The 18436-nt window shown below is 35.9% G+C and overlaps 1 protein-coding gene across 2 annotated transcripts in view; it reads left to right on the forward strand.

Moving 5' to 3' along the window:
- Window positions 1-18436, forward strand: part of ALKBH8 (alkB, alkylation repair homolog 8 (E. coli)) — a 77684-nt gene that overhangs the window by 22855 nt on the left and 36393 nt on the right. For both annotated transcript variants that reach the window (XM_011984755.1, XM_011984754.1), the window contains exons 8-9: window positions 10517-10623; window positions 17249-17400. In XM_011984755.1, the coding sequence (XP_011840145.1) occupies window positions 10517-10623; window positions 17249-17400 (259 nt within the window). The remainder of the gene's footprint in view (window positions 1-10516; window positions 10624-17248; window positions 17401-18436) is intronic.

An 18436-nucleotide genomic window follows, 5' to 3' on the forward strand; every position in this document is an offset into this window, starting at 1 on the left:
TTTTTTTTTTTTTTTGAGACAGGGTCTTGCTCTGTTGCCCAGGCTGGAGTGCAGTGGTGCACTCATGGTTCACTGTAGCCTCGACCTCCCAGGCTCAAACGACCCTCCCACCCTAGCCATCCTAGTGGCAGGGACTGCAGGCGCGAGCTACCATGCCCAGCTAATTTTTGTATTTTTTGTAGAGACGGGGTTTCGCCATGTTGCCCAAGCTGGTCTTGAATTCCTGGGCTCAAGCAGTCTGCCCTACCTTGGCCTCCCAAGGTGTTGGGATTACAGGCATGAGCCACTGCACCTGGCTGATGTCAAATATTCTTGACATGTATTTCTAGGATTATAAATTTTGCTTTTAAGTACTGCTTTATTGCATCCCATGTTTTCTGTTAAAAACTGCTTTGTGGAGATGTAATTGATGTACCAAGGGCTGCACATACTTAATAAATGCTCATGAAGCCTTCACCACACTCAAGATGATGAACATACCCATTATTCCCACAAGTTTCCTCATGCGCTAAGTTTTCCTCATGCACTAAAGATTTCATTTAACTTTTTTGTGGCTTATGTTATTGTTCTTGTTACATTTGAGGGTGACTGTTGTTTATTTCTCTGGATTCTTTTAAGATTTTTTTTCTTTTACCTTTTGTTTTATTTTTATGATCCTGCTTATTCTGCTTATTTTGATGGGCTTGTTTATTCTGCTTGGGAATTACCAGGTTTCTTGAATCTGTAGATTGAGTTTTTCCATCAATTTTGGAAACTGCTTAGTCATTGCCTCTGTAGATTTTGCCCTTGCCCCATTCTTTCTTCATTTACCTTTTTTTCTACATTTTTTATTTTACTTATCCTGTCTTCTGTGTTTTCTGTCTTTTGTCTCTCCATGCTTTATTCCAAATAGTTTCTTCTGTCACTAGTTCTTTATTTTGCTGTGTTGATGTGCTGTTAAGCTCATTCATTGATATCCTAATTTCAGTTATGGCATTTTTCTGTTTTAGAATGCCTGGTTTTTCTTTATATCTACAGGGTCTCTTTTTTATCATTTCTGTTCCCTGCTGAAATGTTCAAGCTTAGCATTTATATCTTTAAACATGGCAAGCATCTTTGTTTTATAGCCTATTTCTGATATTTGAGTATTTGAGTTCCCTGTGATTTTTTTTTCTGTTTCCCCTACTGCGCTGTCTTTTTCCAGAGCAGGTACTGTGTCTTATTCTGATTCAGAATGTCTGATATGAAGGCTGGCTTTCTATATTTATAGAAAGCTCACAGGTGATTGTGTTATATAGCTAGGATTTTATACCATTGAGTTAGAAAATGCTGAAATGCTAAAGCTGTATAGTATCAACTCTAAGGGCAGTGGGACTTTAGGTTTATTCTTTAAGACAAAGGATAAATAGAAATGAATATAGGCCCCCACTGGCAGTTCTAATTATCATTCAATTAAATATTCCAGTGCAATACTAGAAACTGAAGAAGTTAAAGGCTATGTATATTGGTTTCAGATCCTGGGATGTTTGTACCACGGCTGAATTAAACACTGGACTAATTGGGAGACTTGGGTTTTAGCTTATCCCTATTAGTAACTTTTAATTGACCATGGAGAAAATTTTGGTGCTTTCTGTTTTAAGTCGAAGTCAACATGTATTACTTGCATTTTGATTGTCATCGGGAGTTGATATGCAGTTAGTAATATGAATAGTAGCTACTATGACTTCTACTCCTTTGACCATCAGCACTATCATTGCCATGATCATTACTGCCAATAGCCAACTATTCTATGCTAGAGACTGTGGCAGATGCCATATTAAGTGAACTTTTCCTCATGGGGAGCAATCTAGGGCCTCAGGAATAGATATACCCGTGACTGTTGTTCTTGTTACTCTAGCTGTCTCATTTTGGTTCTTTGTGAATCTGATGGTTTATTTTGCTTAAGGAGGAAAGCCCAGAGAATAAACAAATAGAATTTAGAAAGTCTTCTGTCTAAATATAAAATATACACCACCCTATTTGTAAAAATACATTATTTGTGAGTTCATTCATTCATTCAAAACTGTTTGTTGAATATCACGTACTAGACAGACTCTAACAAGTAAACAAATACACAATTTAAAATATTTTTAAGCTAAAATATTTTATTACCTCTATAACTTTTTCATATATAAAGTAAAACTTAATTTTATTGAAGTGGTTTGTGAACCCATTTTTGAATGGTGGTGGATTTCACTTCATGGTTCCTGCAAACAAATGAAGCCATGGTGCGATAAGTGAGAACTCAAAGCAAGTGGTCTCAGTGTAAACACATCAGCATAAGCTTATTAGTTGTTAGGCATTTAAGATAAGCATTTATAATATTGAATATACAATGATGGTTAAAGTGTCTCCAATTTAGTATTTTCTTTTTTAGCTTATTTTCCAGTTATGCAACATATATTTTGTTCTCTATTGTGCCATTTGACGGTGTGTCTAGATCATTAGCTAAAAAGATGCCTTTTATTTTTATTTTACATTACACTTGAGCTTAGCTAGACAAAACAGTTCAAAGCCATTTGTTTTTGGGGGTGAAGAAGAAGAGAGGGCAGAATCTATTTGTTCAGCAGCTGAGACCTAGTTTTGGAGGTCAGAGTTGTATTTGAAAGGTGGAATTTGCTGACTTTTGCTATACAGTAGATCTTTTTGTGGTGTTTTCTTTTTAAATTTTTGCTGGATCTAATTTTGCCTATTTCACATATGCAGTACTGCAGGCACATTTCCAGATGTAAACCCTAAATGTGTGCATGGTACCTGATCAACTAGGAAAGTTTGTACGCCAGAAGCGTCAAGCAATGTTCTGCCTCTCATTTTCTCTCAGTAGCAATGAGAAATAAGTGCCTTTGGACCACAGTGGTATTTAGCTGCTGCCCGTAACACTTCAGCGCCCACTCTTTGATGCCATAGGGCACCATCCTGTGCAGTTTTTCTCCTCGCATGACCAGGTTATTGAGGCTTGTACTTTATGAAATTGCTGCTGGCTGCAGGACAAGGGAATAGAACTTGTTTTCTTTTAGTCACTTTCAAATGGGAAGTCCTGTATGTTGGTTACAGGATGTGTTGGTGACATTGCCACTTTTCCTTCGAGTTTCATAAGACTTTGTAATTTGGGGATTCTAACTTTCAAGAAATTTAGCCAATGGATTTAAGTCTCCTGTGTGTGGGTGTTGTTTTCCATTTTTGCTTTTTGTTGTTGTTTTTTAAAAACATCCCTTACCAGTAGGAATCAGGGAAGGGAAACAGGTTTGTGGTGGGCCTTGATTTTTTTTTTTTTAAGGCAGAGTCTCCCTCTGTTGCCCAGGCTGGAGTGCAATGGCTCAATCTTGGCTCACTGCAACTTTCACTTCCTGGGTTCAAGCGATTCTCTTGCCTCAGCCTCCTAAGCAGCTGGGACTACAAGCACCTGCCACCACGCCCGGCTGTTTTTTGTATTTTTAGTAGAGATGGGGTTTCACCGTGTTGGCCAGACTCCTGACCTCAAGTAATCTGCCTGCCTTGGCCTCCCAAAGTGCTGGGATTACAGTCGTGAGCCACTGCGCCCAGCCAGTGGGCCTTCATTTTAACCTGTTCTAAAGGAGCAGGCCATATGGCATAGGTAGAAGGTTTAAAGGTCACTAGCATCAGCCATTAGTCTCCAAGGTGTCTCCAGGGCAAAATTACTGTCAATTACTCTGCCCTGGAAATACCAGCAAGCTTTTCTTTCAGTTACTCTTAGCAAAGTGTACTTCTGGGGATATCACCTTTTGTGGAATTTCCTCTTTGCTATTTAAAATAAAAAGCAAACTCTTATTTCATTTGGGTCAAACGAAATTGTTAGCACAACTATAAAATATTTGTGTTTGGTAGACTATGGGAAACAGGTGGACTTTCAGCTATGAAATATTTTCTCTAGTTAAATATAGTAAGTTCTACCCTCTTAGCTTTTATCATTCTCTATGAATCACACATCGTTTTTCACATCATATTGTCGCTTGTCCAGATATTCTTTTGGGATTTCTCTAAAAGGGTTAATGATCTCGGCCTCTTTCTAACCATTAAGGATCAGGATTAAATTTGTCTTCTTTCTCAGAAGTATTCTCAGTAGCAATATATTCTTCTTTATCCTATTTAGGCAACATGGAAATCTGTTTATTCCTTCATGTGCTTTTCTGTTATGAATGTTAACTTTTCTTGGTTGATAGATTGATAACTGTGTCTGGCATTTTTGTTCTGTTGTATTTTGGGTGTGTGAAAGTTGTATAAGATGAGAATGTCTAAGGTTTTTGTTTGCTTAGGACTGAACATTATCCTCGGTCATGCCCTGTAAGCTTGCTGGGCACTTGATCTTTATTGACTCTGCCATCTCAGAAAATAGAGAAAATAGGTAAAAACAAAAAGAATAATTGGAAAAGCTCCTGTGGAGCACAATTTTCACATGGCAGAATGATTTAGCAGTTTCAGGGGAACTTTATTGATTGAACAGTTTTTTAAAGTCTTTTTATTTTGTGGTATTTTAACAAGCATTTAGTTAAAGTACAGATACTTTAAATGTGATGATACTGAAAATACTTTATTTTGATGATGGAATGTGGTAAGAAAAATTTAATTTTCATAGGAAGCCTACATTTAATTTTATAAGTAAAAATATATCTAAATTTTAAAAAACTGTACTGTCAAATTATATGCCAAAATAAGTTTCAGAGATATAAAGGCTAAAATGTGCCAGAAAATTTGTAATAAAATAGGAGAGAATATTTATCTGTTCAAGATGGGGGCTTTGTAAGCATATGAGGAAATTGTGTTTTTGTGTTTTGTAGTCATAAAATAGATTGACAACATTTAAAAAATGCAGACCTTCCAAGGCCGGCTATATAAATTGTGGGCCCAGTTCCAAATGAAAATGTCGACTCCTTATTCAGAACGTAGGAAAATGGACCAGAAAGGCACTAAAGTATAAAGCTTTTCCTTCTGTGGTCTTTCTCATCTCGTCAAAGTGATTTGTGTTTTCTATTTAGTGCCATCAGTGTAAATAAATGTAAATTTTGATTTATTGGCATGAATTTTACTATTTTTCTTCATGCAATGGCATGCATTTTACTAGTTTTAAATGCAAATGTAAGAACATCTAACTCGTGTGGAATCACCAATTTTTTTTTTTTTTGTCTTCAACTTTTATTTTAAGTTCGGGGTACATGTGCAGGATACGCAGGTTTGTTACATAGGTAAACATGTGCCATGGTGCTTTGCTGCACAGATCATCCCATCACATAGGTATTAAGCCCAGCATCAATTAACTATTCTTCCTGATGCTCTCCCTTCCTCCACCACCCCCCTCCAACAGGCTCCAGTGTGTGATGTTCCCCTCAATGTGTCCATGTGTTATGATCATTCAGGTACCACTTATAAGTGAGAACACGTGGTATTTGGTTTTCTGTTCCTGTGTTAGTTTGCTGAAGATAATGGCTTCCAACTCCATCTGTGTCCCTGCAAAGGACATGATCTCATTCCTTTTTATGGCTGCATAGTATTCCATGCTGGTGTATATGTACCACATTTTCTTGTTCCAGTTTATCATTGATGGGCATTTACATTGATTCCATGTCTTTGCTATTGGGAATCACCAAACTTAAACAATTTGTATTTTGTACTTGTACATTCATTTGTGATCATTTTTACCAGAATAGTGGAAACACTGCACAAAACTAACTCAACAATAGCCATTTTTGTTTCACTTCTTGATTTGAGCACCTTCTGCTAACATTGTCTATCTTCTGTTTGCTGAGTAAGGAAGGACTGGAAGGAAATGGAATTATGAATTTTGAGGAGTCTGGCTCCAGGCTGAAACCCCATGTGATTTTTCAGGCCTCACCATAGGCAGTGACAAAGGCTTTACCTGGTGGCCTCATGGCGGGAAGCTGCCCTCCCCATAGTAGACTTGATGCATAGCCAATGCATTACAGTCTAAGTGAAGTTGTAATGAAGGGGTCAAACCTCCCTGGCTGGTAATGCTCTTATGCCTATTTGCATTCCTAGCCCAGACACCTTCATTCCTCGATCTCTTTATCTGAGGTCTTTGGCTGAGGTCCTCTTCAGGCACCTCTGCCAAGGCCTTTTTGTGGAGGAAGGAGTTGGAAACCTCAACGACACCTTCCTTAGTCTGACTTAGTACGAGCTACTTTTCAATTCCTAGTCCTTCCCCCTCACCCTTCCCTGACCGCTGAGTTTATAACACTGCCAGAACCTTTCATTTCGGGCCCCCTCAGCAGTGAGACAATCCCCACATTCATGACGATCCACCTCACCCTCAAGTCATGCAGTGTACAGTGGAGAAAAATGGGGCTGGGGGGAGTTGGTGCTTCCTCAGGTTTTAAACCTTTGTTTATACTATTATATCACAATAAGTGATCAACTTTCATTTTTGGCTTGTTGCATTGATCCACTACTCTGAGCTCTTTCTTTCAGCCTTCAGGTTGTCCTGCCATTATGGGTTCTTCTACATTATCATTTTCACTGTTAAGCGGTTGGCTAACATAGGGAAGTAACATGAATAAGAAGGGATATGATGGTGGGGTTCCTTGTGTTAAAAGAAAAACTTTAAACAAGTTAAATTTAATCAAGTTAATTGCACAATGAATGATTCATAAATCGAGCAGCACCCTGAACCAGAATAGATTCAGAGAGACTCCAGTGCTGCTGAGTGGTTGGAGAGAATTTACGGACAGAAAGAGTAAAGTGACATACAGAAAACGGAAGTGAGGTACAGAAACACCTGGATTAGTTACAGCTTGGTGTTTGCCTTATTTGGACATGGTTTGAACAGATGGCCACCTTTATTGTGTGAAACTCAGTGACTGGTAAAAGAGTAGGCAGCAGTCTGTTTAGACATCCAGTTAGATTACAGTTCTATGTATGAAGTATGTGTGAAGAAACATTTAGGCTGAACTTACAAGGAGGCAACTTTGGGCTAAATTTAATTTAACACTTGATTGCTTGTGTTTCTTAGAACACCATTGTCTTCTTTCTACATTTGAATCAAGTTCTGGCGGACCCTCTAGGCTGTCAGTGTACCCACTCACTCAGTGGTAGACATAGAGTGCTTACTGTGTACTCTGAGTCTCGGTGAACCCTCACACTTTATGTGTTCATGGGACATTGTGGATGTATTATCCAAATGGGCCTCAAGGAACTGTGGACAAGCATATTGCATGTATCTCCTTGCTCAAGCCCATGCTCCATTGTTATGTCAGACTTCATTTAACACAAGTTCAAAGATAAAGTTAAGAACTTCAATCAGCAAGAAAAAAACAAACAATCCCATCAAGAAATGGGTTAAGGACATGAATAGACAATTCTTAAAAGAAAATATACAACTGGCCAACAAGCATGTGAAAAAATGCTCAACATCGCTAATTATCAGGGAAATGCAAATCAGAACCACAATGCAATGCCACCTTACTCCTGGGAGAATGGCCATTAAAAAAAAAAAAAGATGTTAGCAGGGATGTGGTAAAAAGGGAACACTTTTACACTGTTGGTCAGAATGTAAACTAGTACAACCACTATGAAAAACAGTGTGGAGATTCTTTGAAGAACTAAAAGTAGATCTGCCAATTGATCCAGCAGTCCTACTCCCGGGTATCTAACCCAGAAGAAAGGAAGTTATTATACAAAAAAGATAATTGCACGCACATGTTTATAGCAGCACCATTTGTAATTGCAAAAATACAGAACCAGCCCAAATACCTATCAGTCAACGAGTGGATAAATAAAATGTGGTATATATGGACGATGGAATACTACTCGGCCATAAAAAGAAACAAAATAATGACATTCACAGCAACCTGGATGGAATTGGAGACCATTATTCTAAGTGAAATAACTCAGAAATGGAAAACCAAACATCGTATGTTCTCACTCATAAGTGGGAGCTAAGCTATGAGGATGCAAAGGCATAAGAATGATACATTGGACTTTGGGGACTTGGGGGAAGGGTCGGGGGTGGGTGAGGGATAAAAGACTACACATTGTGTACAATGTGCACTGCTCGGGTGACAGGTGCACTAAAATCTCAGAAATCACCACTAAAGAACTGATCCATGTAACAAAACACCCCCTGTTCCCCTAAAACCTATTGGAGAAGAAAAAAAAAGATGAGGAATGGTCAGTTTGATACAGAAAAAGAAAAACATTTAGCTTATTTGGTTGTATATTTTTCCTCCTTGAAACTTGGCTTGTATATGCCAGGACAAGTGTTTCAAAATTAATTAATATCATGTTCTGATATCTCTTGTGATCTAATGACTTGTTTAAGCTGAAATTTTCCTATTTGGAAATCATTACTCTGTTGACGGGAGGGAATAAGTTTGAATTTCACAAATACATATGTATTGTGTCTTTGTAAAACATGTTGAATATTAGCCAAAAAGTGTAACTTCTAGGTGAACATAGAGCTTGTCTCTCTTCACTATTGTAGCCTTTGATATCTCCCCCAATGATTAATAAATATTTGTTTAATGAATTAGAGTCTAGTCTTCTAGACTGTTTTCCCATCGTGACGATTTTCATCTGGATATCTGGACATGGATTTCCTTTAAGCCACAGATAATTGTCTCTAATAATAAATATGCTCATTATTCTTTCCTAGGTGTGGGCCTTGGCTTCTATTAAGAAAATTGAAACCTTTATAAATTGATTTAACAAGGGGCCACTGTGGTTTTCCCATTTCCCCCCAACAATTTATTATGAATTTTTTTTTTTTTTTTCTTGTGAGGCGGTGTCTCACTCTGTTGCCCAGGCTGGAGTGCAGTGGCATGAACTCAGCTCACTGCAACCTCCGCCTCCCAGGTTCAAGCAATTCCCCTGCCTCAGCCTCCCGAGTAGCAGGATTACCCACCACTATGCCTGGCTAATTTTTTGTATTTTTAGTAGAGACAGGATTTCTCCATATTGGCCAGGCTGGTCTCAAACTCCTGACCTCAAGTGATCTGCCCACCTCGGCCTCTCAAAGTGCTGGGATTACAGGCGTGAGCCAACACTCTCAGCCAATTATGAATATTTTCATACAGAAAAGTTGAAGAATTGTACAGTAAATACTTATATGTCTACCACCTAGATTCTACAATTAACATTTTAATATACTTGCTTTATCAAATAATCTAACCATCTTCTCATCCTTCTGTCCGTTTATTGGTCTATCTTTTATGTATACATTTTGAGAAAGTTGCAAGTATCAATACATTTCATCTCTAAAACTTCAGAATTAATCTCTGGTGTTTCGAATGCTTTCAGGGTATGACTATATGAAATTATATGTAGACATTTGGAACAGATAACTGTTAGGAAATTAAACTCCATCACTTTATTTTCCATACTTAGATTGGAAGGATATGTTAGAAAGGAACAAAACTACTTTAGCTCTGTATACTTTTTAATAGTTTACAGAGAATTTTCATGTGTATTATCTCATTTGATCCAATATTACTATTAGTAGTAATAGTAGCTAACATTTATGGAATGCTTACTTTGTACCGGGTACTGTGCAGATTTACCTTTAAGGAAGGTACTATGCTAAATTCTTTTCATCCCACTTACGGTTGGTTGTCATATCTATTTTTCAAATGGATTGATTTGTTCACTTAAAAGAATAGTTTTCAGCCCTGTAGTAAGCCTTTTTAATTCATATTTGTCAGCTGCTGCTATTTTTAGACTGAAGTCTTTGGTTTTTGATGGGTTCCTAGGACACAAGCATTTTCTTGGATATTTTATCCTTATAGGTTGCTATTCAGAATAATATTTGAGCATAACTTAGGAAAAGTTGCTGAAAATGTCCTTTTTTTTTTTGTCTCTTTATTAATCAACCTCTAATCCCAGTATGTTACATTACTTTAAAGGCACAAAATCTCATATAATCTAATGGATTATATAAGAGTGTGCATTTAATAGTTATTTCTTCTTGGATTATTAATTATTACTATTCTATGAATAGTAAAAAACAATAGCTACTTTTTGTGTATTTATTATACAGTGTGCCAGTTATTGTGATTATCTTTATAATTGTCTGTATAATTTATGTAAAATACGGTAAGAGTTGAGAAGCAGAGTGGGGTTAAACGGCTTGTCCTGTGACACGTGACTAATACATGGAAGAGCCAGAATATGAGTGTTTCAGCTCCAGAGTCCGTGTTTGACCTCTACTCTGCTGTTTTCCATGGTGTGATGTTGAGACCACCTGCTTCATAATTTCTTGGGGTGATTATTAGATATGTAGATTTCTGAGCCTTACTCCAGACCTGCTGATTCTGAATCTCTGTGGATGAAATACCTTTTTTTGTTTTTTGGTCATTCAGTTGATTCTTATGTACAGTAAAGTTTGAGAACCACTGTGCTATGCTTTTCTACAAGCCTTATTATGTTTTAATCTCTGTTAGCCTAGAAAAATAGCCAAACTCTATTAATCATTCTTATCCTTGGAGTATATGAAATTTTGGATTGATCATTATGCTTTTATCTTTGCTTCAAGATTGTCATGGATTTTAAGCACCCAGATGGTACTGCAGTGCCAGTTATGTTGCCTCGTCGGAGTTTGCTGGTGATGACAGGAGAATCTAGATACCTTTGGACCCATGGGTATGTATTGAAATATGACAGGATTCTTTTTACTTTATGAGACTTATCATTCTTCTGTGTCTGAGCCACAGGGACCATGCCCTGTGCCTGCAGATCAAGGCTTCTGGGTTCAAAACTCCTAGGGGCATCTGTCTAGTTTTGTTTTTGTTAAACATTACCTTTTCACTTGGAAAAAAATTTTAATTTATAGCAAACTTGCAAGCATAGTACAGTGAACTCCCTTTGCCTTTCACCTGCATTTACTAATTTTGAATATTTGGGACATTTTTTATTTCTCTCTCACATATGTTATCATTATTATTTTTACTGAATCATTTTAGAGTAAGTTATAGACATCATGGCTTACTCTTCCATGCTTCATTGTGTATTTCCTAAGAACAAGGACATTGTGTATGTCAGGGATTGGCAAGCTATGGCTAGTGGGCCACATTCAACTCTCAGGCTGTTTTTGTACAGCTCTTGAGCTGTGAATGGTTTTTACATTTTTAAAGGCTGTAAAACAAAAAAACAATGAAGAATGTTTGACAGAGACTACATGTGGCCCTCAGTGCCTAAAATATTCACTCTCTGGCCCTTTACAGAAAAAGTTGGCCAACCTCTGTTCTATAAAACCACAGTGCAGTGCTCAAATTCAGGAAATTCAACATTGATAAAATACTCTTATTGTACTCTTATACAATCCATATTCAAATATTGCTAGTTGTACGTTACAGTACTTTAAACATTCTTTCTGATCCAGGATTCAGTCTGTGATCCCACGTTATGTTTAAATCTTGTTAATTCTGTTTAGTCTTTTATTTGAAACAGTTTCTCAACTTTTCTTTGTTCTTAATGACGTTGACTCTTTTAAGGAGGCCAATTGTGTTGTAGAATGCCCTGCAATTTGAGTTTGTTTGATTTAATCAAAATCTAAAGAAATGAGTATGTGCTTCTGTTAGGGATACATCTTTAGCCTTTTGAGGAGAGACCATTACACTGCTGAAATTTACATATATTGTCCCTTAAAATACTGCTGAGTTCTGTACTTATTAATTCTGTTCTGCTTTGGAGCTTTTAGCTGACATATTTTTATAAAAATTCAAGGAAATGAACATGTAAATGAATTTGTAACCTGTCCTAAATGTGAGCCATTAAAAAATGATGACCTGATTTTGTGCACTGGGGCTTAAATTTATGTGATTTTTTTTTCATGGCCATTAAAATATTTGCACTTAAAATGAAAAAAAAAATGATGATATGATCCGTTAATTTCAGGTCTTCTTAGAATTCTGAGAATGATGACATTTTTCTTTTCTGGGTTCAAGCATTTTTGCTATCACTAATGTTTAAACTTCTTAAGAGTAATATTATAATGACAGCAAATACAAAATTAGAAAATTACTTTTTACGTATATATTGTGAAAATATTTTAATCTGTTCTGGTGATAGTACAGGTTAATTTTCCTGAAACAACATTTGATCACATTATTCTTACTGAAAGCATGTTATGCTATTAAATGTTAATAGAGTTGTCTCTGGAAAGTTAGATTATAGGTAATATTTATTTTTAATCTTTGCTCTGGAATCAGAATTCTCTACAGTATTTTTAGGGAAAAAAACCTCAGTATTATTTTTGAGGCTGCCATTGATACACATTGCCTGTAATGTCACTGTGAGTGTGTGTGTGTGTGTGTGTGTGTGTGTGTGTTAGGAAGAGAGACAGATGGGGAAATGGGGGAGAGAGGGAGGGAGGGAGGCAAGGAGACCAGAGGCAAGAAAGAGAGAGAGAGGTAAATGATATACCAACCATTGACATGTTATCAGAGTCTTTGGGTGGAAAGGAGAATAGATTGGAAAAGCATATTTAATACACTTACCACATGGTAAGTGTATTGACTTGATAAAACTTGATAAAACTTTTTGATTTCTATGCTGAAAAACAAAAGCACTAGAAAGCATTGTAGAGGGACATGGATTGAAAAAAGTTAACACTGCCCTGTAATTTTAATTCCAGATACCTCACTCTAACTTTAATTTGTTCAAGTTCAAATTTACTATTCTAGCCGTCACACCTTAAATCAAAGGTGGAAGACCGGTAGCACAGGGGTACACTTACTAGTCAGGTATTTTCTGTTCAGCTGATGCAATAGTTGTCCACATGGTGGCAGTTTATTTTTTTCAGTTTTCTACATATAAAAATTAGGAGTTTTCACATAAAAATTTGAATTATCAGCCTCTCTTGAAAATTGAGAGGATCTGACAACACTGAACCTTAGTATTGCTTGGCAGCAGTACCTGAAACTATGTATCACTAGCATTCTTTAGGTGGGGGCCTACTTCTCTAGTTCCCTACAGTTCCTACCCCTTTCTGTTACGCCGTGATCTAAGACTGAGCATCAGTTGTCAATTAACACTGTGCTTGTACTACTGTTTTTATCTTATTCAATGAAAATTGAGTATTTCTTGAACTTATGTCTGTATTAAAAGTAGGAGACAGGGCTGGGTGCGGTGGCTCACACCTGTAATCCTAGCACTTTGGGAGGCCAAGGTGGGCGGATCACAACGTCAGGAGTTCGAGACCAGCCTGGCCAATATGGTGAAACCCCATCTCTACTAAAAATACAAAAATTAGCCGGGTATAGTGGCGTGTACCTGTAGTTCCAGCTACTTGGGAGGCTGAGGCAGGAGAATCACTTGAACCCAGGAGGCGGAGGTTGCAGTGAGCCAAGATCATATCACTGCACTCCGCCTGGGTGACAGAGTGAGACTCAGTCTCAAAAAAAAAAAAAAAAAAAAAGAGATGGAAAGCTAGCCTGAATGAGAATGTATGTTTCAAGAAAAATGGCATAGAACACTGCTTTTTTGAAATGAAGATTAATCCTATGTGTTTAATGATAAACAATATATTTCTAAACAGGTTCACCTGTTTCGTTTATTTATGCCATCTGACTGGCCCCAGGAAGCATTATTTCATGAAGTTATGTGAATGCTCCTTTTAACTTATTTCTGGAGCATTTTCCTTGTGCCAGGAATTGTTCTAAAAACTTTATATATATCAACTCATTTAATTTACACAATCATAGTGGGAAATTTGTTCCATGGTTTTGTCCTTATTTTTGAAGGAAATTGGAGCATAAACAAGTTAAGTAACTTGTCACGAAGTTACTAAGTAACAAAGTCACAAAGCAGTAAGTCTCAGAGCCAAGATCAGAAGCCTGGCAGTCTGGTTTCAGAATCTGTGCTCTTACCAACGATATTATGGCTAAATTTGCTTGCTCCCTTTTCTCTGAACTTACACTGTGCCTTCTAACCTTCACACCTTTGCCAGCCCTGTATCTGTTAACATATAGCTCTTTTACTTCCTTCATAATTTATCAAGCTTTCCTGACTACATAAACTTGAAATAATGTATTCCTTATCTTAACTTTTAAAGTCTGTATTGTTTCCTACTACCTTGAGATGTCTCTAATATTATATTGAACTATTATTTAAATCTATAAAACTCTTTTTATATTCTTAGTGAATATTGTCCCAATTTGATTATAATTTGAGTGCAGGGGGAAAAAGATGTTTAGCAATGTTTACATAAATCATTACTTTAACACATGCATTACCTGTTCTTAAACATTTGAGATTGTTGGAAAAGCAGTTAGGAACTCCTTGGCCTTTGCCTGAAGTTACACTTTAGGCAAGTGAAGTAATTGATTTAAAAGAGCCATAACAGAGAATGACTTAACTCTTCAAAAGAGGATTAGTTTGCTAACAAGAGCTTCAAGATACTTATTCCTCTAAAATATGTTGACTTTGTTCAATACCGTAGTTTTAATCCTTTGTAGCTATTAAAACAAAAGTAATACAAATTTGGGCAATGATTGCTTTCTTTTTTTTTCCTCTAAAAAGTTGCCTTTAGCGCAAGATTTTTAAAAAGAGCCATTCTCCTACCTTGTTTTATGAGGCTGGCATTAATTACCCTTGACATCAAAACATATGAAAGACATTAAATAAAAGAAAATTACAAACCCACATCTCTCATAACAGAGGTGAGAAAATCCATAACAGAACATTAGAAAGTCAAATCTCGCAATATATATATAAAAAGAAAATATAACCTAGCGGAGTTTATACCAGTATTTCACAGTTGGTTTAGCCTTTCAAAAATCAGTGTAATTCATCACATTAAAGGAATAAAGGAGAAAAGGCATAATCATCTTGATTGATGCAAAAAGTATATTTGACAAAATTTAGTACCCATTCATGATAAAAACCCAGCAAACTAGGACAAGAAGGGAACTTCTTCAGTGCAATAAAGGGTATTTATGAAAAACCAACAGCTGATATCATACTTAATGGTATTTTATTGAACAAGTCAGGGATGTCCGCTCATACTTCTTCTATTTAATGTTATATTGGATATCTTAGCCAGTATGAGAAGTCAAGAAAAAGAATTAAAAATCATAAATATTTGAAAGGAAGGAGTAAAATTCTTTATTTGTAGATTACGTTATTGTGGATGTAGAAAATCCTAGAGAATGTACAAAACAAGTTCCAGAACTAATAAATGAATTTAGTGTCATACAAGGTCAATATTTAGAAATTAATTTTTAGAAGATGAAATAAAAATGCTATTTAAAATAGCATCAAGACTCATAAATATTTCCTTTCCAGTACTCAGAATTAATTTATTGGGGTGTTGTTTAAAAAGCAATTAGCCTGAGAATTCTGTTTCTTACAACAGATGGGGTGAAATATAGCAATGACAAAATGAAAGTTGAGAATTGAAATACATTATATTTTTCATTTTAGGATCAAATCCATTTTAGGTCGACATTTCTCTTTCCAGATCACCTGGCTGTTATTATAGTAAAGAGGTATCAACAACTTAAGTAAACAATTACAATTTTATATATTTTGCTGAGATCCTTCAGGATTAGCACATTCTCTGTGAATATGAAGCCTATTTCCATAGAGAGATAACCTTGCCTAGAGTAAATCAAGAAGATCTGAGTCTTAGGAATAAGTTTTTAAAAGATATGTAACACACATAGACTGAAAATTCTAGGAAAATTATTGCTATCCCTAGGAAACTTAATATGGTTAATACATCAGTTGTCCCCCAAATCTATGGAGACAGTGTAATTCCAATCAAAACTCCAGAAGGCTGTTTTTTTTTTGTCAAAATTGACAAACTGATTCTAAAATTTATAAGGAAATGTGATTGTCAAAACAATCTTGAAACAATGTTAGGGGATTTATTCTGCTTGATTTTTAAGACTTACTATACGGCTATATAGTCAAAATAGTATTGTTGTACAGATAGACAGACAGATCAGGGTGACAGAGTATAGTCCAGAGATAACTCCACATATACAAGGTCAGTTGATTTTTGCCAGAGATACCAATGTAATTAAATGTGGAAAGGAAATTTTTCATCAGATGGTGCTGGAACAACTGAATATCCGTGTGGAAATAAAATGAACCTGAATCTATCTCATACCATTCACAAAAATTAATTTGAGGTAGATCATAGATTTAAATGTAAAAGCAAAAACTATGAAATGGTCTAAAAGAAACTTTGTGAAAAGCTATTTTTGTAAGCTTGAGGTAGCCAAAGTTTTTTTAAAGAGAGATTTCATAACACACTATTAAGAAATAATAAATTGAAACTCATCAAAATTGACAACTTCTGGTCATCTAAAGATACCATTGAGACAATGAGAAGGCAGCCACACATGGGGAGAAAATACCTGCTATGTATTTACGCTTACATCTATATCTTTATCATTCTGTATCTAACAAGCAATTGGGCAAAAGGGTGGGACAGATCCTTCATCAAAAAATGATCTATGCATGTCTAATAAGCACATGAAGAGATGTATAACATCATTAGTCATTAGATAAATAATAAAACTGCAATTTTATATCACATGCTACTCACTAAAATGACTAAAGTTTAAAACTCAGAAAATACCAAGTGTTGGTGAGAATGTTAACCAGCCTGGAACTCTCATATGTTGCTGGTTGCAGTGTAACATTGTACAACTACCTTGGACAACCAGAAGTTTCTTACCTTATGACCCACCAGTTTCACTCCTTATTACCTGTTAAAACCCACCAATTTGACTCCTAGGTATTTTCCCAAGAGTAATAAATCTATATATCCAAAAATGATATGTATAAGAATGTTCACAGAAGCTTTATTTATAATAATCCCAAACTATGGACTTGTAATTACCATGTCGTTGTTTTTAATTTTTAAAAATCCAGTCCAGTAATCTTTGTTTTTAATTGGAGTTTTTAATACTTTTACATTTAATATATTACTGATAATGAATTTAAATTTACCATCTATTTGTTTCCTCTTGGCATCAGCTGTCCTTTTTTTTTCTTTAGAATTGGTGTTAGTTAAATGTTTATTTTATTTCCCCCTGGAATAATTTGTTGTACATTCTTTTAATATTAGTGTCTTGAAGATAATTTCCTTAAATACTTTTATTTCCTTGTTTTTCTGCAATGTCTAACAATTCAGAGAATCCATTAGATATTTGTAATAAATTATTCTAGATTTTCTCTATTCACTTAACATTTTTAAAGGCTTGAAATATTTTTAATACAATGTTAAGTAAATTTTTTTGACTATTGCTTTTAGAATCACATGCAGAAAATTTGATACTGTTCAAGCATCTGAGAATCATAAAAGTGGAATTATCACCAGTGATGTTGGAGACTTAACTTTAAGCAAGAGGGGACTACGAACATCATTTACATTTAGGAAAGTGAGGCAAACACCCTGTAACTGTAGTAAGTATATACTCTTATCTCTTCTGTAAAATGGAGTCAATTTAATATAAAAGTCCTTTAAGGTCCTGTCAACGCCTAGGAGAGCTTTTTCTGAATCTCTGTAATTGCATTTCCTGTATTTCGCCTTGTATTGCACTTTCATGCATTTTTTTCCTTTATCAAATTTATTTATTTACTTATTATTATACTTTAAGTTCTAGGGTACATGTGCACAACGTGCAGGTTTGTTACATATGTATACATGTGCCATGTTGGTGTAGTTTCTTTTGCTGTGCAGAAGCTCTTTAGTTTAATTAGCTCCTATTTGTCAATTTAGGCTTTCGTTGCCATTGCTTTTGGTGTTTTAGTCATGAAGTCCTTGCCCATGCCTATGTCCTGAATGGTACTGCCTAGGTTTTCCTCAAGGGTTTTTATGGTTTTAGGTCTAACATTGAAGTCTTTAATACATCTTGAATTAATTTTTGTATAAGGTGTAAGGAAGGGATGCAGTTTCAGCTTTCTATACATGGCTAGCCAGTTTTCCCAGCACCATTTTTTAAATAGGGAATCCTTTCCCAATTGCTTGTTTTTGTCAGGTTTGTCAAAGATCAGATGGTTGTAGATATGCGGTATTATTTCTGAGGGCTCTGTTCTGTTCCATTGGTCTAGATCTCTGTTTTGGTACCGGGATCATGCTGTTTTGGTTACTGTAGCCTTGTAGTATAGTTTAAAGCCAGGTAGCGTGATGCCTCCAGCTTTGTTCTTTTGATTTAGGATTGTCTTGGCAATGTGGTCTCTTTTTTGGTTCCATATGAACTTTAAAGTAGTTTTTTCCAATTCTGTGAAGAAAGTCATTGGTGGCTTAATGGAGATGGCATTGAATCTATAAATTATCTTGGACAGTATGGCCATTTTCACGATATTGTTTCTTCCTATCCAGAGCATGGAATGTTTTTCCATTTGTTTGTGTCCTCTTTTATTTCATTGAGCAGTGGTTTGTAGTTCTCCTTGAAGAGGTCCTTCACATCCCTTGTAAGTTGGATTCCTAGGTGTTTTA

The sequence above is a fragment of the Mandrillus leucophaeus genome, unplaced genomic scaffold (assembly GCF_000951045.1).
Source record: "Mandrillus leucophaeus isolate KB7577 unplaced genomic scaffold, Mleu.le_1.0 Scaffold273, whole genome shotgun sequence".
NCBI lineage: Eukaryota > Metazoa > Chordata > Mammalia > Primates > Cercopithecidae > Mandrillus > Mandrillus leucophaeus.